Below are 27,785 nucleotides of genomic sequence, written 5' to 3' on the forward strand. Positions count from 1 at the left end.
CCCTGTCTTATTTCTGATGTCGGAAACATGCCCATTTGCCCTTTCTCCTGCTCATCTGCTCAGCTTATTGTAAGCCTCCTGCTCATCTCCTGCTCATCTGCTCAGCTTATTGTAAGCCCTGCCCTGGTTCTTCATATTTCTGTGTTTTCTTGGAAACACTTTATTCAAATACTTTCCTGTACATACACCACATTTTCTTTAATGTATGCTTTAAAACATTTTTATGAATGTGACTTTAATAACAAGGTAATACACATAAATTAAAGAACATTCTAAAAAATATAAAAATGTAGAAACAAGAAAGATCACTCATGGTTCTTCAGACAAAGGAATCAGTGTTAACATTCTGATGTGCTCTTTTTAGATTTTTCCATGTAATGTTTATGAAAGTAAATATGATAATATAAATATGTTTTGATGTTCTTTGATGTCTAAATATGATATATAAGTATTTTAGATGTTTTTAATGGCTGTGTAATATTCCACTGAGTGGATATATCTTAGTTGAAAAACCATTCCCTGATAGTAAATTATTAAGATTATTTTAAATTATTTTGCTACTGTAAGTAGGGTTAGGGAAAATATCTTTGTTGAAGGAGATATTTGCTGAAGGAGAATGCGTTTTATCTTGTGTTTATTTCTTTTATTTAGGCTGGTTATTATTTATTTAGCATAGATTCCCAGAAATCGAATTATAGTCCTTGTTAGTAGGGACAGTTTGCTTCCACAACAGTGGTTGAGTTATATTTTCTGTCCAGTATTCATGAGAGGTGCTTTTCACTGTATTCTGGCAACATGACAGATTCTTATTTTATAAGAAAAGTTTGCTAATTTAGTATGTGTAAATGGTTTTTAACTTGGTTATACCTATTTATTTTATTAGTATGAGTGCATATATGCCTGGGTATTTATTATTGGCCTTTATTCATTAATTTTTTTCACCCTTTTTACCTTTACTTTATCTTGTGCCCACACTGCGGATTTCCAGTGCTTATCCTTATTCGCTCCTGCTCACTTTTCCTCCCCTCAAAGTTACTTTTGCATTCTCTTTTGTCTGGTGTCCAGTAACTTGTGGGGCAGTGGGACCCAAATTGCATTTTGAGATCTTTTTTATGAGATGCTCTCAGCAGGCATCTTCAAGGCCCCAGGTTCTCTTTTTGTCCCCCACTGTGAAAACTGATTGGCATCTGGCGATGGGCAAGGCACGGGTGCCTGGCTCTCGCAGGAAGCCCCGTAGGAGGTGCCCAGAGCCATGGTGGATGAAGTGTGGCCAAGCCAGCACAAGGTGGGGGACCAGATGTCGCCCAATTATGTTCCATTGAAATCCAAACAAAGCCCCAGATTCAGGATCATTTCCTTGAGACTCCCCAGTTGGAAACTGGCACGGAGCCAGAATCTCACAACAGCTGGTCTCCCCATGCTAGGATTTATGTGCCTTACTGAAAACTTTACCTGCGTGTTATTGATTGGTTTCTGTAAAGCAATTAAACAATATTTTGAAGACCCAAAGCATATTGCTCTCTGCTGAAAATAAAAAGACCATATATCACTGAACATGCCAGCCAGTCTTATTACAGGCTTGGGAACTCTGAGAAGGATGCATTTTCCTTGAGGCTGTCTACTGATATTTGCAGCTTTGCAATGGCAACACTCCACTCTTGTTAGGAGACCAAGCCCACCCTTTGGAAATAAATTATATTATAAAATAAGCTTTCAAGGGGTACCAGCAGATGAGAAATCATGCTTATGTTTCTCATCATCTAGTTTGTGTTGAGAAATCGGAGAGTCTTTCCAAAATCTCATTACTTGTTATCGTCCAGGTCATTTGCATTTATGCCCTTCTCCTTTCCTCCTGCAAAGGAAGATGAACTACCAGCTTGGCAGTTTCATTGTTCTGAATAGCAAGGAGGGAAAACCAACAAACAAAAGCCACTCCATTCTGCTCCACCCCCAAAGATACGGAAGTTGGTTGTGCTGAGCTGCAGGGGAAGATTGTAATTTTAAAACAAAAACTAGCATTTCTTTGTTAAATAATCGTCATGGAAGCGTTTATATTCTTATAATATTTGGCTAAATATGTATTCCTGATGTGAATCCAGGAACTCTGTTTTATGCATTGCCTTGATCCCTGGCTGCTGCTGCTATCTCAGTCACCTGATAAGGTCTCATTCTTTCTCTCCTTCTCTTCCTTCTTCCCCCCTCTCTCTGCCCTTCTAGCTGCCTGGCGGTCCTCAACTCAGATTCTCAGACCTCACAGTGAGATTTTGGAGCTAACCCCACTCCATTAGAAACAAACAAAATAAATTGTTTCCATTCCCCAAAGGAATGTGCTAAAGCCTTTTTCCTCTTTAACATGGATGCAATTTAAGTTTGGCAAGAGCTGAACACAACATACCTCGCTAGGAGGAGAAAAATTTCTGAGAGGGACCCTGATAGAAAGAACTAAACACCCCCTCATCCTTCCTGTGAACTTAAAGTGACAAAAAGTAACCTGGTAATGCCTTTGGTATCCACAATGTTTCTGCAAAATCCTCACTCATTCTCTCATTCCATAAACATGTATTAAGCACCTACCAACTGGAAACACTGTGTGCACATTCCTTCCCAGCTGTTCCTTCAAGGTGCATTTCATTTGCCCAGTCTCTAGCCCCTACCATGCCACAGGCATTCAAATGTCATTCAGTGGCGTTTCTCTTCGTTACTCTTGATTTAGAATCCTGCTTATCTGTAGTGTTTCACAGGCGATGATTTGGAAGGCAGTAAGAATAATATGGCCCATAAGCCGGGCACGGTGGCTCACGTCTGTAATCCCAGCACTTTGGGAGGCCGAGGCAGGTGGACACAAGATCAGGAATTTAAGACCAGCCTGGCCAACATGGTGAAACCCCATCTCTACTAAAATACAAAAATTAGCCGAATGTGGTGGCGAGTGCCTGTAATCCCAGCTACTCAGGAGGCTGAGGCAGGAGAATCGCTTGAACCTGGGAGGCAGAGGTTGCAGTGAGCTAAGATCATGCTGATGCACTCCAGCCTGGACAATAGAGTGAGACTCTGTCTCAAAAAATAATAATAATAATAATATGGCCCATTCATTGCAGGTGTTAAATGGAAATTGCCTGAGATCAGCTGTCAAGAATTAATCAGGGATACTTACTGTATTATGTCCTTGAAACTAAGAGGGTAGACCCTAAGTGTTAACACACACACACACACACACACACACACATAACTATGTAAGGTGTTGGATATATTAATTAACTTGATTGTGGTAATCATTTAACAATGTATCCATATATCAGAACCCCAAGTTGTACACTTTAAATATATACAATTTCTGTTTGTCAATTGTAACCCAGTAAAACTGAAAAAAAAATAATGGTCAAGAAGGGCTGGGCATGGTGGCTCACACCTACAATCCCAGTGCTTTGGGAGGCCAAGGCAAGAGGATCACTTGAGGGCAGGAGTTTGAGATCAGCTTGGGCAACATGATGAGACCTCATCTCTACAAAAAATAAAAAATAAATTAGCTGGGCATGGTGGAACACACTTGTAGTTTAGCCCTACACAGGAGGCTGAAGTGGAAGGATTGCTTAAGACCAGGATTTCAAGGCTGCTGTGAGCTATGATCACACCATGGCACTCTATTCTGAGTAAGAATTCATTAAGGACAATAATATGATCTAGAGCCAATTTAAGCAGAGCCAATGGAAGGACCTGACCTCAAAGAATATGCACATGAATCAGAAAAGGGACCCAGTCCTGCTTCTCTCTCTTTCTTTTCCCTTTCCTAATCCTCATCTCTGTTTGTAAAACATCTCCTGCTCGAGGACTTGAAGGATTCAAACATTTTTGTTCAAATTCTGGAAGCCGTGGTGCTTCCCCCAGACTGAGGTGATTGCCAGTGAGGATCAGAACCCAGGTGAGTTGAGGCCAGAGGAAAGGGTCCTCTGAAGCCGCGTTAGAGAAGGGTTTGTTGTACTTCCCTTTATTACAAGAACACCTGATATTCTTCATGCATCCTAGCTTTTCCTAGTCATTCTTCATTCTTTGATCATATTCACCCACTTACCAAAACACTTACTGAATTGATTTTTACTTTTAGTGTGTTCTACTTTCATAATCCATAAGTTGTCTATCCTCGTATCACACAGCACACAGCTATTTTTATCATCCTCAACTCACTCGGTTCCTAGCCCCAGTAATCCAGGAACTGGCCATTATATCTAGTTCATGCAACCCAAAAAGTTGCATGTTCTGTACCTTTTGAACAGTCTTTCTCCCATCTTTTTCCCCTTCATCCTTTCTGATTCTTGAAGCTGAAAAGATTCTCAAGGCTCCAACTTAGCCCTGCCCTCATCTTGATTCCTTCTTCAGTGACTACCAGATATCGTGAACTTATGACTATCGAAGCAAGAAGAATATGGAGTCAGGGAGATATATTGGCTGGAGCAAGGGGTGGACCTGAAGACAAAAGCTGACGAGCAGTTTTTGAAGGTCCAGTCTCTGTTCATGAGGGAGGCTCCTGGTGAAGAGATAGAAATGCCACTCATCACTGTGTACACTGGGGACTTTTCCATTTACCTGAGATAGTCACAGAATGGAAACCTGACTTCTAGGGGTCAACCAAATTTGGTACAAGGAAGGATCTGCAACTGCGTTTAAGCTTTAAAAATGTGCCTCTACCCAGGATTAGGCTGCAGAGGCTGCTGAAAATGTCAGGTTTCTTTGATTTGGCTGAACTCTGTGAGCACAATGTTGTAATGCTGTTGATCTCATGCTCATCTGAAGCTGGCCAAAATATATATCCATGATTAATTATAACAGAAATAGGGAGGGTTATGACTTGATATACACAGTTTGGGAAATAAAGCCATTTAAAATATTGGTCTGTGGGTGAAAATGACAAAACATAGGGCCATAAGGAAGAATAAAACCAAAGATTAGTTATGTGATCTACATGTGGAGCTCAGAGCATGTTTCTTCCTACGGCTCCCTTCCCTGGTGCCCTGCCTCACGAGGGAATAAGCACTTGATACTGTCTGTACGAATGGCATTGTTCCCTGAGCCTCAAGTCTACAAGAACCACAGCTAGATGGTCTAACATGTGCCTTATTCAGCTGAATAAGGTGTTGAATAGCTACAAATTGATAACAAGTTTTAAAGAGCATCAAGTGCCAACTATGCCCTGGCTAGTAAGAAAGCCAGTTATATGTCAAGGAGGCTTATTAGCTGTACATGACCATATATAAAATTATAGGGGCTGACTTTATAGCACCCAAATTAAGTGGTGGTAAGGAATTTAATCATGTACTGACCAATTTCTCGTTTCATAAGAGCACTAAGTCCCCATAAATGCCGACGTCGGCAAATTCATAACCCTGCAGCGCAATTGTGGATTGTCAGAATCTGTTCATTGTAGATATTCCATCTGTGGATTTTAAAATCAGAGGTTCAGACTAGCTGTATTGTTTGGTGTGGTGTTAACCATGTTTGGTAGATGCCGGGATGTGCCACACAGGTCCCCTTGGGGATCGGACTTACTTCCCCAGCAGTTGGGAGTGCCCTCAGTTTCAGCCCTCTGCTCTAAGCTGTCTCCAGAACTGCCCTCATGTGAAGACAGCAGCCTTACTAAGTTCAGACCACCTTCCTTGTGAGAGCCCTCATCCCATAACTGGTCCATGCTGGAGTATAAAGACCTGACCCACTTCCTCTGTTAGGGGCAACTCTGAAAGGCAGGGCCTTCACAACTTTGCAGCTCCTAGTAGGGTGGGCTCAGGCCCTTGTTCAGACTGCATCACAAGGCCACACCTTCCTTGCCTAGATCATACTTTCTTATTTTCCCTGGACAGGTGTTGGTCCTAGAACACTTCCCTAATAAACTTCTGCATGCTGATTTCCATCTCAGAATCTGCCACACAGGGAACCTGACCAGCAACAGTATGACAATCTGGATGACTTGAGTCATAAGGTGATAAGTTAGAAATAAAGCTCTGAAATTTAAAGGGCAAGCGTGAGAATGGCTCAAATGAAAAAGATAATATCAAGTGTTGACAAGGATACAGAATAAGTGGAACTCTTATACACTGCTGACGGGAGGGTAAATTGGTACAATAACTTTGGAAAACTCTTTGACACTGTCTGTTAAAGCTGAATATCAGTGATCATGTCCTATGAGCTAGCAGTTTCTCTCCTCAGTATGTATGCCTAAGAAGAATACAAACATGACCACCAAAAGAAGAATGCACACTAGTGGGCATAGCAGAACTCTTCCCAAATGCACCAAACTGGAAAGAACCATACTGTCATCAATAACAGAATGAATAAATACATCGTATTGCATTCACACAACAGAGTACTATGCAGCAATGAGAAGGAAAACTGCAGCTCCACAAGGCAATACAGATGAATATCACAAATGTAATATTGAGCAAAAGCAGTCAGACACAAAAGAAGACATAACATATGATTCCATTTATACAAATGTAAACATCGGCAAAACTGATTTATGGTATTTGAAGTCAGAATGGTGGTTGCCTTTGTGGAGATTCATTGTGACAAGAAGAAGTGTGAAGAGGACATTCTGGGAGGCTTGCAAAGCTGTTTTTGATCCAAGTGCTGGTTACTGGAGTGCGTTCACTTTAGGAACATTCGCTGATTTTTCTGGACACTCACTTTGTGCACTTCTCTGTGAAACCGTATGGTATTTAAACTCAGAGTTTATATAGTGAGGGAAGGAAAAGGAAGGGCAGATGTAAACCCTGGATACAAAAATGTGTCATCAAGGATATAGACAAAAATTCCCAAGACTCAAACAGGACCCCTACAGTCCAGTACTGCAGACTCCTACAGATGACGAGCCTGAGGTCGAGAAGGGCTCCGATTGACTCAAAGTTACATAGCCAGCTAATGGTGAAAGACTTCCTGGCCCCATCCTTTCCCCCTCTTCCCACACTTAGCAGAGCCGGTGTGCTCACTAGAGTCTCCATTCATCTGAACTCAACGTTGATCACAGAATCTTCCAGGCAGCCTAAGCAAGATATGGAATGTACAGGGAAATATAACATGAGCAAAGACCTGCAAAGGGCATAGGAATTTGATGTAACAGAAATGTTATCCATTTCTTAGAGGACTTTCTCCACCTATTACCTACTGCCTTCCTACCCACACTTCTGTAACTATCCACATTGCTTTGTGTTGAAAATGTGTCATTTTGTTTTTGCAAAGCCAAAGACTACGGAGAAAATGTTTTGATCTGTGAGCTAAATTGCCTTTTTCTCCATTGGCTTTTTCCTGTAATCTTTGGGAGAACTCTAGACTACACTGGGCTTTAAAGGCCCCTTTTGACAGCATTACCTTATGTCATGGAATCATTGTGAAAAAGAGCTAAGTTATAAATACTTTATATGTGTTTAAATAAAATAGTATTTCTCTAAGAGCTTTAATTTCATTTAATAGGTGATAGAGATGACCTTGAAGACTAAAGCTGAAATATTCTTCATTCTTTAAGTGTGTTAATATGTGTGTGTGCACATTTGTATGCGTGCACATGGGTGTGTGTGCTTGTGTGTATGCATGAATGAGTGTGTGTGTTTGCATGTGTGCAAATGCATGAATCTGTACTAGTGTATTTGCATGTGTGTTTGTATGCATGGGTGTGTGCTTGTGTATACCGGCATGTGTGTGTGCATATGCACAGACACATTCTCTATTAATATGATGCCATTTGCAGGGTGCTTGCCACTCTCTTGAGACTCATGGTTCTCTGCTTTCGATTACACTCAGACTAGTCCAAAACCCCTCTGAACTAATTCTAATCAACTTGGAAGCCACCACACTCAGGCATGAGGCTGTCAAATGTGAGTGTTTGCAGATGTCAGTGCAGAGATGGCAGGAATCCAGGAGGACAGATCAAGGCTTAGTCACTGAAAAATACATGCCAGTGCATCCCAGCTCCAGAGCACCATCACAGCCCATAAGAAGAACGTGTCATGACAGTAAATCAATAACCCCTTGGAGATGATTCATTTCTGAAATATCCCTGATTAATTATGCCAGTGCATGCTTGGCAAGAGTACTTTGCTCCAGCATTAACCTAATGCTTTTTGCATGAAGCAGGATTATAACTGGTTCTCATAAGTCAAATTTGACATTTTAAATCAGGCTTTAAAGGTTTGGGTTATAGATTTTATAATGTCTCCATGTCAAACATAATTGCTCTTATTGCTGCTAGTAGACGTTTGCCAATCAATCAAAAAAGCATTTATTTTCATCATAAACAAGGGTAAATTAAAACCATTTGAAATCATTGTATTTGAAAACTTAGTGAAGAAGCATCTTTAGTGTCATTGAAATTTGCTTCCTCACTGTGATATGGGAGCGTGATGAAATTATAAAAGTCGGTGGAAATGTGTTACTATTTTCACTTCGAAAAATTAATGCCTCTACGTATTTTGTGAATACGCGGCTTAAGTTTGGTGGCTTATTCCCATATGATTATGATTTTGGGCAAAATAGCTCCCTTTCTTTACATAATAGGAAATCATCGTTTTGTCCCTTAAAGATGAATCTATCTTTCAGTTTATCTATAAATTGCATTCAGGAACTTATTTCTTATTCCTCTTAAATTGCAAGGATTTTTTTTTTTTTTTTTTTTTTTTCCTAATGAAAGTCAATGGAAAAAGAAGATTTGCTTAAGGGGAAGTCATACTAATAGGTTCCTTCAACAAAAGCTTAGCATACAATGCTCAACTGGATTGTTCTTTCTCCCTAAAGTACTTCCAATGCATCAGGATCACCTTCCCTCATGGTAATTATAGCATTATGTGGTATATTACACTATTTCTATACTATTTCTATACCACATGTGTATACTATTTCTACAGGATTATACTGAGATAGATCTCAGTATAGTCATTAAGTTCCATCATGTAGGTATGCAGTGGGAACACGAAAAAGACGAATTAACTCCCCCCAAGACAGAGCTGACCTTATGGAATAGTGTATTAGTCAGAATAGGCTAACTTACTCAAAGATAGTAACTTCATTCTCTGTAGATTAACCCCACAAAGTTTCTCATTCACACAAACTGTGTTGTTATCCAGTTGACCCTCCAGAGCAGCTTGCTTCCAGGTGATAATGCAGGGATCCAGAACCCTTCCATCTATCGTCTTAACATGTGGCTCTCAAGTCACTATGGTAGAGAAGAGAGAGAGTGAACACACACTAGCTTTTAAATGCACTGACCTAGGAGTGTCCACATCCCTTCTGTTAATAATAGGCCCATTGGCCAGGACTAGAGCCTTCTGCGACCCCGCCTAACTGAGGATGCATAAAAATGTGAGGCTGATTCTTTGATGGGAGGAAAATGACTCTGCGATATGTATATACCAAGGATAAAATCCCGAACATTAAGGGATTACAGTCAGAAAGAAGAAGGTGAACAAAGACATGAAAGTTTGAGGTCTTTTAGTGGAACAATAACAGTTACCAGTCCAGAGTGGTATAAGATTAATCTAGAAAAGTAGGTTGAATCACATAGTAAGGGCCTTTGAAGGCAATGCCAAGAAACTTGGACTTTACTTGAAGATAGTGGGAAGATTTTGGCCAGGCGCGGTGGCTCACACCTGTAATCCCAGCACTTTGGGAGGCTGAAGCGGGTGAATCACGAGGTCAGGAGTTCAAGACCAGCCTGACCAACATGGTGAAACCCTGTTTCTACTAAAAATACAAAAATTAGCCAGGCATGGTGGTGGGTGCCTGCTATCCCAGCTACTTGGGAGGCTGAGGCAGGAGAATTGCTTGAACCCAGGAGAGCGAGGTTGAAGTGAGACGGGATCACGACATTGCACTCCAGTCTAGGCAATAGAGTGAGACTCCATCTCAAAAAAAAAAAAAAAAATTGGAAGATTGTAAAGAAGAGAACCACATAGTCAGAATTGTGTTTTTAAAGCCATAGTCTGACATTGGAGGATGCTGATATCTATGAATAAGTGGATTCTACTGAGAAAATATCTGAAAAGCAGGTGAATAATTTTAAAACCCTAGGTTATTGTTTTTCAAGGTTCCTTTTGTTAAATTTCAGAATGTTGTGAATGATGTTTCGGTTTTCTGTAATTGCTCCCCAAACTTGTCACTTTTTTCATGATCTTTAAGAAAATACTTCCGTGCTTTAAATTTTACTGACTGCAGGAACACCTACTTGAGTTTCACTTTTCCCTTGCCATCCACCTCTGCCGTGTCCCCCATCTCTCTCTTCTCGCATTCTTCACCTCACTCCCCAAAATGTTTCTGTATTAGTCCATTTTCATGCTGCTGATGAAGACATACCCAAGACTGGGTAATTTGTAAGAAAAAGAGGTTTAATGGACTCACAGTTCCACGTGACTGCAGAGGCCTCACAATCATGGTGGAAGGCAAAAGGCATGTCTTACACGGTGGCGGGCAAGAGAGCACGAGAGCCAAGCAAAAAGGGAAACCCCTTATAAAACCATCAGATCTTGTAAGACTTATTCACTATCATGACAACAGTATAAAGGAAACCACCCCCATGATTCAGTTTTCTCCCACCAAGACCCTCTTAAAACACGGGGCAATTATGGGAGCTACAATTCCGGATGAGATTTGGGTGAGGACACAGCCAAACCATATCAGTTTCCAAAATACTTTTAAGGAGAGTAGGCCACCAAAAACACAAGAAAGGTAGCACAAATCTCAGAAAGAGAATGCCTCTCTGTGACAGTGGCTTGGAGTTACTCTCCCTTCTTCCCCTCTACGTCCATGAGGCCCTTGCTACCTATGTGATTTACCCTCCGACATGGGCATAAAGACTGACCTGTTGTCCCTCAGACCCCAGAATCTTAAGAAGCTAAATGATGGGACGATGAGAGATTATTTCAGGTTCCTTCTCCCAGACACAACCATGACGCAGTCAGCTCCCCTTCCCTCTTATGAGATCTTCCTCTGGCCATTCTTTTATCCTTCGGTTGTCCCAGTGCTCCATAGGCAGTGGAGCATCAGGAACCAAACTGCCCAAGTCTGAGCACAAACTTACCACCTTCCAGTTGGATAAACTTGTGCAACTTTCTTAAGTTCTTGTGCCTCAGTCTCTGTAAAATTGAATTGATGATGATAATGACATATACCTCGAGGCATTATCTTGTGAATTAAATGAGTTTTAATCCATGTAAAGCGATTAGTACAGTTCCTGGCATGCAATAAATAGAACTCACAGAATAACTTCAATTATTTGCATGTGTTGTGTGAGCCACTTCTACTCCAAGATCCTATACATGCAACCCCAGTGAATGAGATCTTTTCCAAGGTGAGAGACTTTAAATTTTTATTCGCCTAACTGAGATACATTTCCTAGAACAGCAGTCTGTTGGAGGCAAGGATGACTGGTGCATAGTAGGAATATAGTATTTGTTGAATGAATGAATGAACTAACAAGCATGGGAAGCAGCGTGTGTCAGTAAAAGAGCATGTTTTAGAGTCAGGAAGATCTGGAATCAAATATTGGCTATACCATTTATGAGTTCTACACTACCTTAGACAAGTGAACCCCTCTGTTCCTACATTTTGTCATGTATAAAATGAAGAAGATAACGACTGCATTAGGATTGTTGTGAGAATTAAATAGGATAATAATGGGAAATGTCTAGTATAAACTCAGTATATATTAGGAACTCAGTAAATGGTGGCTATTATTATTGTTATTCCATATTTCTGCACATCCAGTTAAAAATAGGGGAAGCAGCATAAACACAGAGGGATGAAAAAAAAATATTTTCTTTGTTTATCTGTCAAATTGACATTTACAAAGTTAGACTAGCTTTCTTTTTGTTCTTTACCTTATGTTGTTTTCAGTACTGTAGAACTTATTAAAGTAAAGGAGAAAAAGAAGAGTAGAAAGGGGGAAATTGTAGGTGAGGAGGCTGTAGAGATGTGAGGAAGACGTGTGAGGCTGAGGAGGTGGCCTAGAAGAAAGTCATGGAAAGTCCCTTCCTTGAAAAGCCAGCAGAATAGAAACCAGGCAGGAGAGGGGAGCGACTTGGCAGATAAATCTCTCCTCTTTTCAATCCCTTCTCCACTCTTTCTCCAGCTTAATCTTTCTACTATTAATATCCAAATTTGTTTCTCCTACTTCTCTAGATCTTAAACTCCATGGAAGATGTCTGAACCTATAGAGGAACCTCTGCTTCCTGCAGGGCAGACTTCAGCTCAAAACCCTCTAGGGTTTGGCAGACACCTCCCTCACCCTCACCCATGCAAACCCAGCTTTTCATCCTCTTTCTTGTCTTGCAGTGGTAACAGTGCCCTTAGTGAACTGCACTCTATGTTTACATACTTTTTCTTCTCCTTAGCCATGTGAATGAACACTTTCCTTTACCCTTTCTTCTGCTTGTCAACCCCTAGTCACACTTAAAAATTCAGTTCAAATGTCTACCATTATGTGAGGTCTTCCCTTGACATAACCAAGCTGAGCAAATTGCTCTGGCCTTTGCGCCATTGTTGGTCTGCAAGTCTGCATACAGCTCATCATAGTATAGTGGTTTGCTTGTTTGAGGGCATTGATTAGAGGTGCTGTTCTGTGAGAACTACACATACTAATTGGGAAATCTTTGTGGAAGAAAGCAAACACTAGGTCACTTAAAAATGGGTGTTATATAGCATCCCACTCGCAAAAAGAATTCTTTAATTGGTGGCCCACAGGCTGCTGGGCTGAAAAGCAAAGAGAAAATACACACCACATTGCAGCCTCCTGGTAATGCCATGGCCCCTTAGCACTTCCTGGGTGTCCTCATTAGGAAGATTCAGCAGGAGATAGTTACTGCCTCAAGTCATATTTAAAATCTTTAAATGCAAAAATAATAACCCAGTAAAACATGTCACTGTCCTAGTGTAATGGTTCCTATGACATATAGTTGCTCTTAATTCCAAAGATATGCATGTCTTTATTAAGTGTGCAGCACTGTTTTATTTGGCGTAATTATTAAAACCATATCCTAAGAGTTGTTGGGGCTAATTAGTTAGAAGTGAGTAAATTCCAAATTTAGTCCTTAGCCTATAAAGAGTTTTGGAAGTGCCCAGAACATACTGGCACTCATTAAGTGTTGTTCTCTCTGACCCTGAGGTTTTCACCTTGGGTCACTGTTTCTAACCTGATTTTGAACATGAGGTTGTTCTAGTGTAAGAGCATCTCAGCCTGATTTGACAGCCGGCAGGAACAGGTATCCAACCTATGCCAAAAAGACACAGTTAAAAAATACCCTGGCAGTTTCTGGAGAGAGATTCTATGCCATACTTATAGGCAGCACCAAACTAAAGCCAGCACTGGGCCCTGGGGAGAGGGAGACCCATGACAAGAGGAAGTTCAGTTTGACTTCTGGAGAAACAAAAAGTATAGTGGCTGAGATTGGCAGTTCCTCATCATTCAAAACATTACAATATAGAGAGGGAGGGAGGGAGGGAGGGAGGGAGGGAGGGAGGGAGGGTGACAGAAATTGAGCTGACCAATTAGCAAAATTAATAATGATAGTTTCAAGATAAAATATTTTGTCAGATTTCCCAAGGTAAAAATTCGGGGGATTTTTTTGGAGCCCGCATCAGTTTTCTTTCCAAGCTACTTGGGATGTCATTTCTATCTCCCTTGAAGAGGAGAAACATCTCATCCAGCTAACACTGTACAGTGGCCCCAAGGGAAGATCCACGCTGATTCTCCTCATGCCCTCACTAATGCTGCGTTTTCCTGTATTCTTCAAACATTTGACTTATTTGGGAAGCCTAGAAGCTTCGCCAAAGATTACGATCAGCCAGAGTTTGGTAATTTTTCTCAGTTTTTCGCAAGTTGCCTTTCTGTTGTTTTAGATCATGTTTTACTAATGCAGTGGGGCTTTATTTTCAAACCTGGAAATTTCCTCTTGCTTTATTTCAGGATAAAAATTTTCTCATTTTTAATACCCTTTTGTTCTATGCAGGGTGAGAGGAAACAGGAAAAAATAAACAAAATATTCAAGTTACAATCTAGAGTACACACTTTTTGTATCTTAAGATAGTTTTTCATATTATTGGTATTTACAATATAGCTATAAACTTACTGGACCTCCTAGGAACCCTTCCTTATCCCATCTTCATAGGCAAGTCCAGTCACATCACTGGCCCTGCCTGCAGTCTAGGTGCTCATAAGAATACAGGTGCATAGTAACACAAAGATATGCACATTGCAAAGATATGCATGTCTTTATTAAGTGTGCAACACACAGGCACACGCCCACTGCATGAAGGCAAGAATAAACTCATCTAGCGATTTGATGCACACCTAACTGTGCAAACACTTCCGGAGGCCTGCCTGTATCCTACAGGTGCCAATAGCGGACGGGATTGCCAGATCTTTTATTACCCAATGAGGTTGGCCATGCCTCACGTTCAAAAGCTGGTTTTACTTCTGAGGAAGAAACGATTTTTGCCTGGTGCTCATATGATATGGGAGTAGTACCCTCCTATTAAAAAATATTTTGGAGAGAAGGAGAAAGACGAGAGAAATGGCAGTTGAACATAGTCTTCAAATATTGCCTATTAATTTTTCTGTTGTACACGCTGATTATAACCCTCAATTCTACAGATCCAAAATAATCTTGAGAGGCCCCCTAATTCATCCATCTGACTTGCCTGGATTTATACCATCATGCAGCATAATTTTTGTCCTTCTATTAATCCACAGCGAAGGTTATTCCAGAACTTCTCTGCAGTTTATAGTCACTCATTGCCATCACAGATAGTCCAAAATTTTCCCCAGGAGCCAGTCCAGATCCTTCTTGTGTAATGTGAACTTTTTTCCTTTAATACCATTACATTCTTCTGTCAGAACCTAAACTTCCAACTCATCCATCTTTCCAGTTTCCTGGTGAAGGGACATTTGATTCATAAATCAAATAATCTAGTAGTTAGAAGATACAACTACAACTTATAAAGAATCTATTCCAGTATACCCCAGTATGTAAGCTGCATAGCTCTGGTGTTTTGCAAGATAATTTATGTAGCACGGGGACCTGACATTAAATAATATTGAATTGCATACTGAAAAGTTTATTCCCTCTGAATTATCTTTCAGTCCTTCTCATTCTGTTTAGGAGAGTCTCTCTTTTATGCCAGAATATCTTTTTTCTTTTCTTTCTTTTTTGAGACTGAGTCTTGCTCTGTCACCCAGGCTGGAGTGCGGTGGCGCGATCTCGGCTCACTGCAAACTCTGCCTCCCAGATTCAAGTGATTCTCCTGCCTCAGCGTCCCAACTAGCTAGGATTACAGGCGCCTGCCACCACGACTGGCTAATTTTTGTATTTTTAGTAGAGACAGGGTTTCGCCATGTTGACCAGGCTGGTCTCGAACCCCTGACCTCAGGTGATACACCCGCCTCAGCCTCCCAAACTGCTGGGATAACAGGCATGAGCCATTGTGTCCAGCCTTACGCCAGTATATCTTTAATGCCCCTCTAATATTTACTAACGTCCTTATTTAACACAGATACGGCAGGCCTCAAAATAATCTAACAAATATTTATTAAGATTAATTCATTTTTATTGTATTTGGTTTTGTGGTTATCTTCTATTTATGGCAAATGATATTCCATTTATGAGAGTCCACATACAGTTTTTCTTTAAATACATTTATTTAAGAAAAATGTGAATTGGTTGAGAACTTTAAAAAAAAAAAAATCAAGTAGCATGAACAGGGCCACAGTGTGGCTTTCGTAGATTTTAAGCACTTTGTGTTAGTGAGTCCCTTCTTGCATTCGTGTGTATGTGTGTAAGTATATGTATATGATGTTTTATGATGGCATTGGTATACAGATGAATATAATCTTCAACTCTGAAAGTTCATTTTTTCTTCTGATTCTAAAAGAAACTAAGACATTTTCATGGGCCCTGGCACTGTGTCTACTGTCCCTAAAGCATACGTGGGTCAGCCCTGGCATGTGTTATAGCAAAACTTATTAGCTCTTCATGAGAAGCCTAATTTAATCCAACTACCTCATTTTACAAAGAATAATACTAAGTTTCACACACGTGTGAAAACCTGAGTCTGAGAGTGAGCAAGTACAAAATCAGAACTAGATCTCAGCGGCCAGCCTCCTAATCTTTCCATTTCATTACACTGCTGTCTTCATTTGAGCCTCTCTGCAAAAGCCCTTTTTCTTGTCCCATCTGCTTCAGGGTCTTCACATCAGAATTAATCATGGGTCCTTGCGTGAATCCAGCTCCATCTCAGGTGTGAGGACTGCTCTGTGTGGAGGTGACACCCCCTTGTGGATCTCTTCTGCAGATAGACCTTTGTCACGGGAGGCCGGTCGGTTCACAGCGTCCATGGCAGTGGAGTCAGTTCACTCCACTGCATCACGGGGGACCCACCAAGACCCCATTAAGAAAAACACAAATGATGCAACAAATCAGAATAGATTTAGGCTTGGTTTTTGGACACAATCTTCCAAATTATAGCTCCTCATTAAAACTAGCTAAAATGGATGATAGAGCTTGGGATAGGTTCACCACTGATATCCTAGACCAGTACTTTCTATGTTGGAGTTTATATGGAAGACCAAAGGTTTACTCCTTGGGCTGTCAATGCTTCATTTTACCTAGCTCTTCAAACAAGTCAAGCCTTGTTTTTAACTCAGCTCCTGGGGAATTGTTCTGTTGACAACGTACTGCAGAGAACCGTCCAAACAATTCTTAAGAGCCAAGAGCCACCTCTGGTGACCAGACTTTGTAACCTTCTCATTTATCCAAGATGGATCTACATCTACCTGAAAATACTATAAGTTGTAAATGGTATTTGTGTTTGGGGAAACAGAAACAGATCATGCTTCAGTTTACTTCCAGCCATCTGTAAGTGTCATCATACCACTAGAAAGTTCTGACTTTCAAAAAGTAACAGATGCTGGTGAGGTTGCGAAGAAAAGGGAACACTTATACACTGTTGGTGGAAGTGTAATTCAGCCCATTGTCAAAAACAGCATGACAACTCCTCAAAGAGATAAAAGTAGAACTACCATTAGACCCAGCAATCCCATCACTGGGTACATACCCAGAAGAATAGAAATCATTCTACCATAAAGATATGTGCACACAAATGTTCATTGCAGCACCACTCACAATAGCAAAGACATGGAATCAACCTAAATGCCCATCAGTGACAGATTGGATAAAGAAAATGTGGTACTTGTATACCACAGAATACTATGCAGCCATAAAAAAGAATGAGATCACATCTTTTGCAGGAACATGGATGGAGCTGGAGACTGTTATCCTTAGTAAACTAATGCAGGAACAGAAAACCAAACACTGCATGTTCTCACTTATAAGTGGGAGCTAAATGATAAAAGTTTATGAACATAAAGAAAGAAACAACAGACACTGGGGTCTACTTGAGGGGGGAAGTTGGGAGGAAGGAGAGGAGCAGAAAAGATAATGATTGGGTACTGGGCTTAAAACCTGGGTGATGAGATAGTATGTACAACGAACCCCCATGACATGTGGTTACCTACATAACAAACCTTCACATGTACCCCCAAATCTAAAATAAAAGTTAAAAAAAGTTCTGACTCTATGCTAGCTAATGTTATTGTTTAGTATTATTGATATGATAATATACCACAGGAAAAACATATTTAGCAAAAATCATTTTTACAGTGAAGACCTTTTTATTTGTTTTGAGGCCCAACCAAAAACTAATTCCAATCTGTTGGGAGATAATGTAAGTGATCTGCAATTATGCACTCCTACAGGTTTATTGGTTCAAACATTATTTAACTGTGATATCTTGTAAAAATATAATTCTAATGCAGAAATAAACAGCATGAGATTTGGAGGCATACAGAACTGGTTTTCTATCCTACCTCTAGACCTACTAGCTCTGTGATCTTAGGCAAAATAATTAACCTTTCTGAGCCTTTTTTGCCCCATCTACAGAATGGAGTTGATAATATCCATATAGGATGTTGTTTTGAAGATTAAATTATGTGAAAAAACATTGACTGAGTACCTCTCTTGTGCCATGCTCTTTTCTAAGTGCTGCAGATACCACAGTGAGCAAAACGTAAGAGTGCTGTTCTTATGCAGTGATGATTTTAACTGGAGTTAAATATTTCCCTCCTGGTTCTTAAGTCATTGAAGCAGAGTATTGCCTGAGAATGGATTGGAACTGGATTTCACGTACCTGTAGTTCTAAAATAATTATCTCTCTTGCTGCTATGGATTTTAAGTTATAACTCAACTGCTAAAGGTTACTTATTCAGCAGGACCATTCATAGTTTTTTACCATTCTTTCAGCTCACAAAACTTTAGTTATCGGTAAGGCAACGTTTATATTTGCAGCAAATATTTTACACTAATTTATGTTTGTTAATATGTACTATTTATAAATAAGCATAACTTACATTATAAATTTCTGGAGAGGGAGATCCACAGTCTTTAGTGCATGAAAATTCCAAATGATAAGCTGTTACCTTGACATAGAAAAACCTTCTACTAAGATTTGTCACTGGACAAACCTGCACATACGCAGCTACCACAAAAAGATCTTTTGTCTGTGGTTATGTCACTGATGGGACAAGTTGCTCCTGTTTAGTGGTGATGATGCCAATGATGAAGTGATCTAGAAAGACATTCCTTTTTCAAATTGATTTTCTTCCTGGAATGGTTACAGTACATGCTGATTTTCCCAGATACATATGATCATCAGCAACTATCAGATGTCCTATCTGGAAGATAGGCATACATTTTGTCACTTTCCTTGATAAAATAATGACAACTGAATAAGCATATTCTGATTGGTTATTTATACAACCAATATTTATTTATTAAAAAAATGGAGGATTTTCTACTTTATTTGGAGCAATGAATGAAGGGTAGAACTTAAGAATTGTATTAATATCAGTGATCCAAAAGTAATGTCATTGTCATTTATAACCCACACAGGCCCTCAGGGTCAGCATTATCATCAGTATAAAGGTTTGATCTGCAGGTATTTTTCTTCTGTGTAAGATTTGATAAGACATAGCCTTATTGCCAGTTGTACATTTGAATTTTACATGAATGCACCATTGTAAAACTACTGTTGCCATCTCAAACTGTTGGCGACATTCCAGGCGGATGTCATCTGAGGTAACTATAATGAAAAATCAATCAATCTTTAAAATGCATACTGTCTCCGTATTAGCACACATATACATTGGCTTGCATGACTTTGTTCAGAGCTAATTATACTGTTTTTAAAAAATAGTAATGAAGAAGATAAAAGATAAATATAAAGCCACCCAACTGTGGAATCCCTCACCTGATTTTCTCAGAATGCCACACTCTAATTACTAATGTATTGGCAGTCAGTACAGTTATCTAGAGGAGAATGTTTAAGGCAAAGATTGTCCACTGTCTTAATATTTCTTAAAAATCATGCCTTTCTATTTTTTTTCTAAGAATATAAACAACAGGTTGCTCCAAAGATGTTCATTTAGATATCCCCAACATGCCTTTTGCCTGCCAAGGCCCACTTGCCACCTGGTTCCATTTTGCTAAAATACTTATTAGACTTTGAAAATCATAATATTCAATTTCCTCCCTGTGCCTTGAATACACAAATAATGCAGGAAGAGCAAGGCAACAATTCTTTCTCGGCTGTTTAGGAAGTACTAAATAGAATTTAAACCTGCTGATGGGTCAATTTTCAGTTCTGCCATCTTTATACTCTTGAGAAAGTCTCCAATATTGGAAGGTAAATATATATCCTGACCCAGTTTTATCTTAGAAACTCTTTGTTCCTCATATCTGTCCACTAAATTTCAAAACCGAGGGCATCTGAACATTTGAAAGGTTTAAGAATTTTAGTTTCCTTTCTTCTTACCTATAGATGGGATAAATTTCATCTCCATCCTGTTCCAATAAACTTAGTGTCTAGAGTAACTACTAACTACTGGATCAGAAAAACAAAAAGGTGTTCTACTCAGCTTCTTGGAATTCTGCCTTCAGACATCATATCTAAATTCATGCACTGCTGGTCCAAACTGGCACACCCTTTCTGGAAGCTAATTTGGTGTTGTTTGCTAACCTGCTGCTCGCGCACACATAATTTGGCATTATTTATCAACAGCCTTAAAAATCTGTATAGCCTTTGACAACAAAAACATAATTTAACATTCAGACAAAGAGTTCTATGAAAGATGTTCACCATGATGTTTTTAATAAATGAAAGGCTGAAAATCTTTTACATCTTGATATCCAGGAACAAGAATTGGTTAAATAAATCTTGGTATATCCATATAATGGAGTTCTCCAAAGCTATGGTCAAGACCGATTTTCTAGAAGAATTTCTAAAATACCATATCAGAAATTCTCATGCTGCAATATTATGATAAAAATCCAGAACAAAAGTGCACACACAGTATGATATTAACTATGTATAAGTAATATGAACAGGGAAGGAAAAAATGGGACGTACACCAAAATGTTAACAGTGGTTATTGTTACTCCTTTCTTTTGTTCCAGTTTTTTCTTAGACATTTTTCTGTGCTATCAAAATTCTCTGTAATGGGCAAAAAATAAAATAAAATTTCAAAAATTAAGATATAGAAGAAAAATATTAATGGAGCAATCAAGGCACTATGTGGTTTTATGTCCATTCTACTTCTTTGGCGAGCCGTAGACTTCTTTCTGCCTGATACTTTCCTAGGAATTTATAGTGTGCATTCTCCTACCGGAGAAAAAACAACTACAGAGAGACAATGATAAGAATCTGTGTCACCTAGTCTCTGTTATTTTCCAGCACACGACGGTTCTGCCCTTTATATTAATCGAGATGAGGACATCGCACCATCAGTATCCCAGCAGGAGCAGCGGACTCACCGCCATATGTACCTTCTCTGTTGGCTATATATTATGGTAAGGACTATGCCTGCTGGGCTTTCTTATTGTATTAGATTCTGCACTGCTAAATTTGGGCACATATTTCATTATGGATATAATCACTAACAGATTCACACTGTGTGCCTCATTTGGTCCAAGACCTGCACTTTGTCTCGTTTCCCCAGATGCTTATATTTTTAGAAAGTATATGCCAAACCTCACACAACAGGAATTTGTTGAACAATCCCATGTAAGCAGTGGTTCTTCCAAGGCTACATTTTTCAACTCTTTTTCAAACTAAATGTTTTTCTTGGACACCGGTTTTATTGCTCAAGGGCTTTTTTGCTTTGGGATTTTGTTGTTGCTTTTGTTGGGGGGCAGGGGAGTTGCAGCAAACACAGATGAGAACAGAAGTGACCTCTTAGAGCAATGACTTTAAACTTACTAGGAAACAAGTGAAAATTGTACGTTTTCCCCGGTCCATTTAAAACCTACTCCGGAATTAGCTGTTACATGGAGAATGCATTAAACTGTTCTGTTTTTAAATATTGGGGTAAATGAAACACAAGAAATCTTCATTTGATCTGTTGTGCACAATTCAGATCGAAGTGTGAGGTGCCAAATTTATCTGATAAAAGAATTTTTGCCCGGCAAGTCTACCTCACATTAATTTCAGTTCTTATCAGGTTTTTAACACTTCAAAAATTATTTATCTTAACATAGAGAATTTCTTATTTCTCTTTATAATTCCAAGTCCTCTTTGACATATTAACACCCACAGAGGAGTTCCCTCCTGCCAGCATTTCTGCCTCTTGGGACTCTTTTGTCCTGAGTTCTGGGTCACTATCCCCTCCTTTAAGCCTGAAGGACTGGATAATGTTCTTCCAAACACCCCTCAACTGTACTTAACCCCCCCAAATCCTAGAGCTCTTTGGGAGGCCCTATCTCTATGGAGCATCTTGCTCCAGCTGGAGTTGAAATATAAAATAAAGGACGCTACAGTACAAGACACACTTTGCATAAACAATCACATGATGCCCCAAATCTAAGCAGAAAGGAGATTTGCTTCAGGAAGTCACACCCTCCGGCTGCATATAAGGGGACATCCAGAGGATGTCCGTGTGGACAAGCATGAGCCACCGCGTCCAGCTGGGAGGAGCTTTACGACCATGTGGTCCTCCCGGCTGGGCGTGGTGGCTCACGCTTGTAATCCCAGCACTTTGGAAGGCCCAGGCAGACTGATCATTTGAGACCAGGAGTTCAAGACCAGTCTTGCCAACATGGTGAAACCCCATCTGTACTAAAAATATAAAAAATTAGCCAGGTGTAGTGGTGGGCATCTGTAATCCCACCTACTCGGGAGGCTGAGGCGTAACAATCTCTTGAACCCGGGAGGCAGAAGTTGCAGCAAGCCGAGATGCGCAACTGCACTCCACCCTGGGCAAAAAAGCAAGACTCTGTCTCAAAAATAAATAAATAAATAGATAAATAAATAAGCTCCTCCCATTGGCCCCTCCTTCAACTAGTAAAGACCATTTGCAAGGACTAGGGAAGTGTTTGTTTTCCTAATTACTTTCTAAGCTTTTTTCCCTCATCCTAAACCTTAAGTTTCTCTGATAGAAAATGTCCAAATGATCAGAACTCATACCTGCAATGTGACTAAAGTTATGTCTTAAAAATGGATTTATGTGCTTCATACATATGAACATACATTCAAATGAGTGTTATCTTTCAGAAGAGTCAAGTAGGGAGACTGCACAATTATTCCAGGGATGCCACGATGTTTAAAACATACCTGGAACTGCCTATAGCCATAGTTTAAAAATCAGTCTCACTTCCCACCCCCACCCCAAATACTGTCTCATTACTTTGCACTCCTCTTTGCTTACCTGTGGAAAAGGCAAGTTCTTTACTCTGGGAACTCTGGATATATTTCTGCAAATTCATTTATATGCTATTAAATTATCTACATCTTGTAGAACCCCCGAGATTTCAGGAACTATGTACTTTCTGAGGGCCTATCTTCCGTTGTGGGTAGAATCAGTCCACGTTCCAAAGAGACACATGGGAAATGCCACATAGTCCTCATTATAGACCCCCAAGATCCCTCATGAAAATGAAGCGTTACTCATGCTCTGTATGGCAAGTGAGGCTTGCCAGCTCTGCGTACTCCCTAAGCAAACCAGTACTTGTTTGGACATGTATTTATATTAACCAGTGAATTCTCTCAGATTTGTTCTGAGAAAGCATTCAAAGTAGACTTTTTCCTTTGGTGTTCTGCCCTGGGCATTCATAACTATGCCAAAAGCTAAACAATGGCCCTCACGTCATGTCACATTATATAAATTCAAGATTTTAATTGTTATCAAAAAGGTACTGGCTTTTGCTTCCTTTCAGGCTATGTTAGGGCCAACATACCAGTGACACAACAGCCAAAGGTTTGGGATATGAAATCTTTTGATAGCATACCAGGGTTGTAACTGGACATTCCAGAGCCCCGTGCCAAGATGAAAGAAAGCATTCTTCTCATCGTATGCTGATTATAAAAAAAAATAGATGGTCTGTGCAATACTGAGTAAGGTTGAGCTAAATCTATACCTCAGGGGCTGCTGTCCAGGCTGGCTGGCTGTTTTGCTGGGACTCTAACTTACTGTCCAGTTAGACTCAGCTGGCCTTCCTCATCTGAATCTATTCTCTTCCCAGGTTTGGATAGTGAGAGTAGAGAAAGTGAGAGATACCTGGAGTTTCCCCATTGACTGGTTCCCATTGAGCTCCCATTCTTGGTGGCTCTGTTTCCCAGCCCCGTTGCAGTCATCCCCAGGCTTAGCATCTAAAGGCCATCCCAATCTCCTTCCATGACGACTTCTGCCTTTTTGCCACGTTTCTCTTTCCCCCAGCCCAAATATCACCTGTCCATTTTTGGGGAGCTCTTAACTCCTTTCCTGGACACTCCCCTGATCATCTTCCCCCCACCCCCCATTTCTCTGCACCTGTTTGTGAGATTTTCCCTAATCAATGAGAGGACCCTTATTTATAGCATTCTGGGTACATACAGAGGTCTCCTTGGTGGCTGATGTAAGAGTTTAAGTATCAGGAATCATAATGGGTACCACTCCTTTGAGCCAGACACTGTGCCAAGTTCAGTTCAAATATTATTTAGTTGCCCAAACAGTCCTTAAAGATAGGCATGATAGCTTGCCCATTTTTACAGGAAAGCATGCTGAAGTTTAGAGAGAGTACATGACTTGCCCAGGATGAGCCACTGGACTGTTCCAGAACTACGGTACAAGCCCCAGTGTGTGGTTCCAGATTGTAGTCTGTTAACTGGACCCTCCACTGCCCTTGCTGTGTGAAGAGTAACTCTATGAATGAACATATTGAGTTTTTTATTTTGTTTAGAAGAAATACATAAGAACCAGCCAAGCCTGGTAGCTGAGGCCACTTTCTGGGTTGGAAACATTTCTAGACTTTAGCTTTCTCAGAAGTAAAACAGGGAGGAGGACAGAATGTACCTCGTAGTTGGAAAGACACTGTTATTGCATATAAAGCCCATAGAAAAATGCCTGACTCACAGTAAAAAAAAAAAAAATACCTGTATTTGCTATTTATCAGTTCTGAAATGCTCCTCAACAAATAGTAGTATAAACAGTAATGTTTTCTTTTCAAGGCTTGAGAATTTTAGTTACCATGTTTTCTTTTTACTCATTCTGGATCATTTGCACACAATCAAAAACAATTTTAGTAGTCATAAACAACTCTAAGGGATATGAAAATATATTTTTTTTTAATTATAAAAGAATGATTAGGAAACCTTACAGGGGTACTGGGTAACAACAGGGAGCTGTAAAATCATGGACTCCTGACTCTTGTCGCCTTCTGGTTGACATATATAAAAGAGAAGACATCTTTGCTCCACCTGGTGCAGTCATCTAGGGCTGAATCTTTTCCCAGGCTGCCTCCACCCTCACTTCCAAGCACCTAGAATCCTTGTCTCTCTGCAGTTCTGCTGCTTCTCATTGCTCTGCCTTTCAATCTGCAAGATACAGAAAGAGGAAACCAACTCAGACCCTAGGAAATGTACATCCTCAAGACTTCAAGAGTGATCTCTGTCCTGAGGAGTCTTCTTCCAGCCCCTGGCTATACTCCCCTCCTTCAGGGGTTTCTCATTCAATCAGAGCCCATGTGAGATGTCAGAAGCCATGTATAATACATGTTGATCTCTCAACCCAGGACACATCAAGAACAAGTAGGCGTTAGTGACGGGGACGAAATGGATCCTGAGTGTTTCCACTTATGTATAAATATTCCTTGTCAACTGCTATGAGTGTATTTAAGGCAAAATAGAGATATCTGTTGTCTCTGGGCCCTAGTGGTTTTAAACAAATTCCATATTCCAAATCTCATTTCCCCAAACGTGTTCATTGAATAACTTTCCAACTCAGAAAATAAAGCAAAGTAAAATCAGAATTGTTAGTGGAAAAAGCAAACTCTGTAAAATATTTAAAGAGGTTTATTCTGAGCAAATATGAGTGAGCATAGCCCAGAGAACAGTATCAAGAGGTCCTGAGAAAGTGTGCCCAAGATTGTTGGGTTACAGTTTGATTTTATACATTTTAGAGGGACAGAAGTTACAAGCAAAGACATGAATCTATACGTGTAAGGTATGTATTGGTTTGACCTGAAAAGGCAGGATGTCTCAAAGAAGTAGTGGGTGATTACAAGTCATATGTGGATTCAAAGATTTTTCTGGTTGGGAGTTGTTTGAAAGAGTTAAGCTTTGTCTAAAGACTTTAAGTCAGTAGAAATAAATGCTTGAGTTAAGATAAAGGAGATTATGGAGACCAAGTTTCTTGTTATGTAGATGAAGCCTCATAGGTGGTAGCCTTCAGAGAGAATGGATGGTAAATGTCTCTTTTCAGACCCTAAATGGCATCAGGCTCTTGGTTAATCTCTCCTAGATCCAGGAATGTCCTGGCTGTATTAATGGAGACTCTCTACAAATGCAAAGATCCCCCACAAAAGATGGCTCTGCAGAGCCATTTCAAAATATGTCAAAGAAATATATTTTGGGCTAAGATATGTTTTATTTCCTTCAGGACCTACCATCTGTTATGTGATGCTACATCAAAATCAGGTTGAAATTTGGAATCTTATTGCCATGAAGAGTCTGTTTTGTTAGTCTTATGATCTCTATTTTAAAGTTAATCCTGGTCGGTTATGCCTAAACTCCAAAAAGGAGAGGGTACAATTAGGCACGTCTAACCTGCCTTCCCCTAATGGCTGCGAATTCCATTCTTCAGGTTTCTCTAGGGTCTCCTTGGCCCAGAGGGGGTCCATTCAGTTGGTTGCGAGGCTTAAGATTTTGTTTTTGGTTTACAGAATGAAGTGTGTTCATTCTTTTACGATCATTCCTAAATTATTTCATGTCAGAATTCTATCTTCCACAAAATTTGATTATCTCTCAACTGGGCAATTTTGGATGATTTTTTGGCTTCTTGTTGAAATGTTTTTGTATCTCAAGTTTCTGCTGGAAACATACATTATTTTTTATTTACATACAGTATTTGTAAGCCAGAGAAAAAGTTCTCAAAAATAAAAATAAGAGTGTACTCAAATTTTAAAGTCTTAGAATTTTTAGCTATGAATGAGTAAAATTTTTAGGAAAAAAATTGTACCCTCTTTACTAAGAAAATGAAATTTTAGACCACATTCATTTCCTTCCGTTTAATCAGATGTTTCTTCACCAGTTAAACAAATCTGGCTGACATGTGTTCTTTGACCAGCAAATGACATTTTTCTCAGTTCAACTTGAATCTTTCACTCCACATAGCTGTTGACTTTTACATCTGTAATGGTTTGTGTACATTTTTCTGATTTTCTGGCATTGGAGAACCAAGTCCAAGATGAATGAAGTTGATAATGTTACTGGTGGCATATACGTATGGGTCTGCAGCAACCTCATTTCTTGCCTCCTCAGAAGAAAGAATTTGACCAAGGGGCATAAGGCAGGGTGAGACTGACGCAAGTTTTAGAACAGGAGTGAAAGTTTATTTCAAAGCTTTAGAGCATGAATGAAAGGAAGTAAAGAACACTTGGAAGAGGGTCAAGTGGGCAACTTGGGAGATCAAGTGTGCAGTTTGACCTTCTGACTTGGTGTTTTATGTGTTGGCATGCTTTCGGGGTCTTGTGTTCCTTTCCCCCTGATTCTTTCCTTGGAGTGGACTGCCCACATGCACAGTGGCCTACCAGCACTTGGCAGGGGCCGCATGCTCAGTGTGTTTATTGGAGTTTCATGCATGCTCACTTGCGGCATTCTACCTTTACCAGTTGAATGCTCCTAGAAGGTCATATACCAATTAAACTCCACTATTTTGCCTCTTAGTGTGCATGCTTGAGTGCACTCACCCAAATCCTGAGATCTTATCAGGAAGCTGTTGATCATGAACTTTAGGTGTCTTTCTCCATTGGGAGACTGCCTTTCCCTGGTGCCAACCACAACCAATTATTATTTTAAAGAGGCAGTTTTAACAACAACTGACTGACCATCACCTGATGGTTGCCTGACATTCTTGTTTGTAGGGGGGTGGCGAGGGAGTGCTTTCCTGCCCTTTCATGTCTGACTAACTACCTACTGTAACAATAAGTGTCTCACATTCTGAAGAGAGCTACCTTTCTTGGGGCTTATAATAGACAAAAGACTCTGCTCAGTTACTATCACCAAGTCCATCCATGCTCCATCATGCCCGTCTTCCCCACCCTCTTCCCAAGTTGGGGAAGAGGGACAGGGTCTTTGCAGTCTTGAGTTTTGGATCTAGGGGAGCCACTGGGGGAAGGAAAGGCCTCTCCATACTGACCAAAGCCAAGTGTGAATCTCTAAGGGAATCCCTGGTAAAT

The 27,785-nt window shown here is 40.0% G+C and overlaps 1 protein-coding gene across 17 annotated transcripts in view; it reads left to right on the forward strand.

Moving 5' to 3' along the window:
- The window catches only part of AIG1 (androgen induced 1), a 275,458-nt gene that overhangs the window by 199,854 nt on the left and 47,819 nt on the right, over positions 1–27,785 (forward strand). For 16 of the 17 annotated variants that reach the window (XR_004228941.1, XR_004228940.1, XM_031935551.1 and 13 more), the window contains one exon: positions 20,812–20,927. The exons of the other annotated variant lie outside the window; for it this stretch is intronic. Coding sequence is in view for 14 of the 16 variants with exons in the window: in XM_031935551.1 (XP_031791411.1) it covers positions 20,812–20,927 (116 nt within the window). In the remaining 2 variants the exon portion in view is untranslated. The remainder of the gene's footprint in view (positions 1–20,811; positions 20,928–27,785) is intronic. 17 annotated transcript variants of the gene reach the window in all.

Source organism: Piliocolobus tephrosceles, chromosome 5 (assembly GCF_002776525.5).
Source record: "Piliocolobus tephrosceles isolate RC106 chromosome 5, ASM277652v3, whole genome shotgun sequence".
Classification (NCBI taxonomy): domain Eukaryota; kingdom Metazoa; phylum Chordata; class Mammalia; order Primates; family Cercopithecidae; genus Piliocolobus; species Piliocolobus tephrosceles.